The 1,317-nt window shown below is 70.1% G+C and overlaps 1 protein-coding gene across 1 annotated transcript; it reads right to left on the reverse strand.

The window, feature by feature from the left end:
• Nucleotides 1-22: 22 nt before the first annotated feature.
• On the reverse strand, nucleotides 23-1,049 carry LOC115285230 (lysosomal alpha-glucosidase-like; the record flags this gene model as incomplete). Its single annotated transcript, XM_029931555.1, has 3 exons — nucleotides 23-181; nucleotides 387-551; nucleotides 906-1,049. Coding segments are annotated over 3 exons (468 nt in total), but the record flags the coding sequence as incomplete, so codon positions are not given.
• Between the last annotated feature and the right edge of the window lie 268 nt (nucleotides 1,050-1,317).

Raw genomic sequence — 1,317 nt, forward strand, 5'->3', positions numbered from 1 at the left:
CCCTCTGGCCCATCTGCCGGGCCCTTGCCTGGGTGTCAGGGCTGTAGGTGAAGTTGGAGACAGGAACGCCATCGGAGAGGACCTGCGTGGGGGCGGCGGCCACCCCCAGGACGGTGACCTTCCTCAGCTGCAGGCTGGCCCCCTCGCTGGCCACATGCACCAGCTCATTCGTGACGGTGTTCTGGCCAAGGGGAGAGGTGGGAATGGTCAGCTGGTGGCCGGCAAAGACCTGCGGGATGGGGCCCCGCGCACACCCTGGGGATGCCAGCCGGGTCGTGGTGCATGAGGACCGAGGTCAGGGTGGCCAGCCCCCGGGCCCTGCTTGCTCCACTCGGCTGGGACAGGGGCCCCGGTGACCCCCCCGGGCTCGGGGGGGCGACACTCACATTCTTGGCCAGGAAGACGACGTGCGTGTAGGCACCGTGCTCCAGGGCCCCCAGGCTCTCCCCGTCGTCCCAGAACAGCTCCCCTCGGGCCTCCCCGCTCGCGGTCAGGGCTGCGAGCAGCGCCATGGGCTGCTTCCGGGACTCCGTGGTTGTGAGGCCAGGGCCCTGGAAGAGGGGGCGCACGTGTCACTGTGTCAGGCCTGGCAGAGGCCTCCAGAGCGGGGACAGGAAGGACGCTGGGCTGGGACGGCTCCGTGCTGCAGGAAACCAGGACCCAAAGGACAGCCTGCGGCCGAGGGGCTTGGACGGCCCTGGTGCGCACTGGGCCCCGGCAGACCCGCGGGGGGACGTGAGGCCCCGCGTGTGCAGAGGAGCAGGTGTCTCCTGCCCGGCTCATGCGCCCCGAGCGTGCCTCCCCGGCCCGGTCCATCCCCCACCCTCACGTGCTGTCATCTCTGCCTGGGGCTTTGGGGACAGACCCTCCTCTGGGCAGAGGGCTCAGGTGGCCGGCCCGCGCACCTGCAGGGGGACGATGTGCCCAGCCCGGAGGTGGAGGTTGACGGTGTCCAGGGGTGCCGGCAGCGTCACCCACTGCCCCCTGCTGTGGATGGCAGGTGCGACGGGGACAGGAGGCTGGAGGCTGCCGAGGGCCTCTGCGGGCACCTGGGGGGAGGCGTCACGTCACCATGAGTCGGGGCAGCGCGCCGAAGCACCTGTGCTGTCACCGGGAGCCCCGCACAGATGAGACCACAGGGCAGAGGCCCTGACCCTGGGCTGGGGCACTGGGAGCAGGACTCTGGGAGAGCTGAGGTCCCGGGAACTACCGACTTGGGCCTCAGTTTCCTTACTGGGAAAATGGGTCACTGCAAGGACTGGGTGGGAAGATGCACGCGGAGTCCCTGGCAGGGGCCACAGACACGCCCCTTTTCCA

Source organism: Suricata suricatta, unplaced genomic scaffold (assembly GCF_006229205.1).
Source record: "Suricata suricatta isolate VVHF042 unplaced genomic scaffold, meerkat_22Aug2017_6uvM2_HiC HiC_scaffold_5631, whole genome shotgun sequence".
NCBI lineage: Eukaryota > Metazoa > Chordata > Mammalia > Carnivora > Herpestidae > Suricata > Suricata suricatta.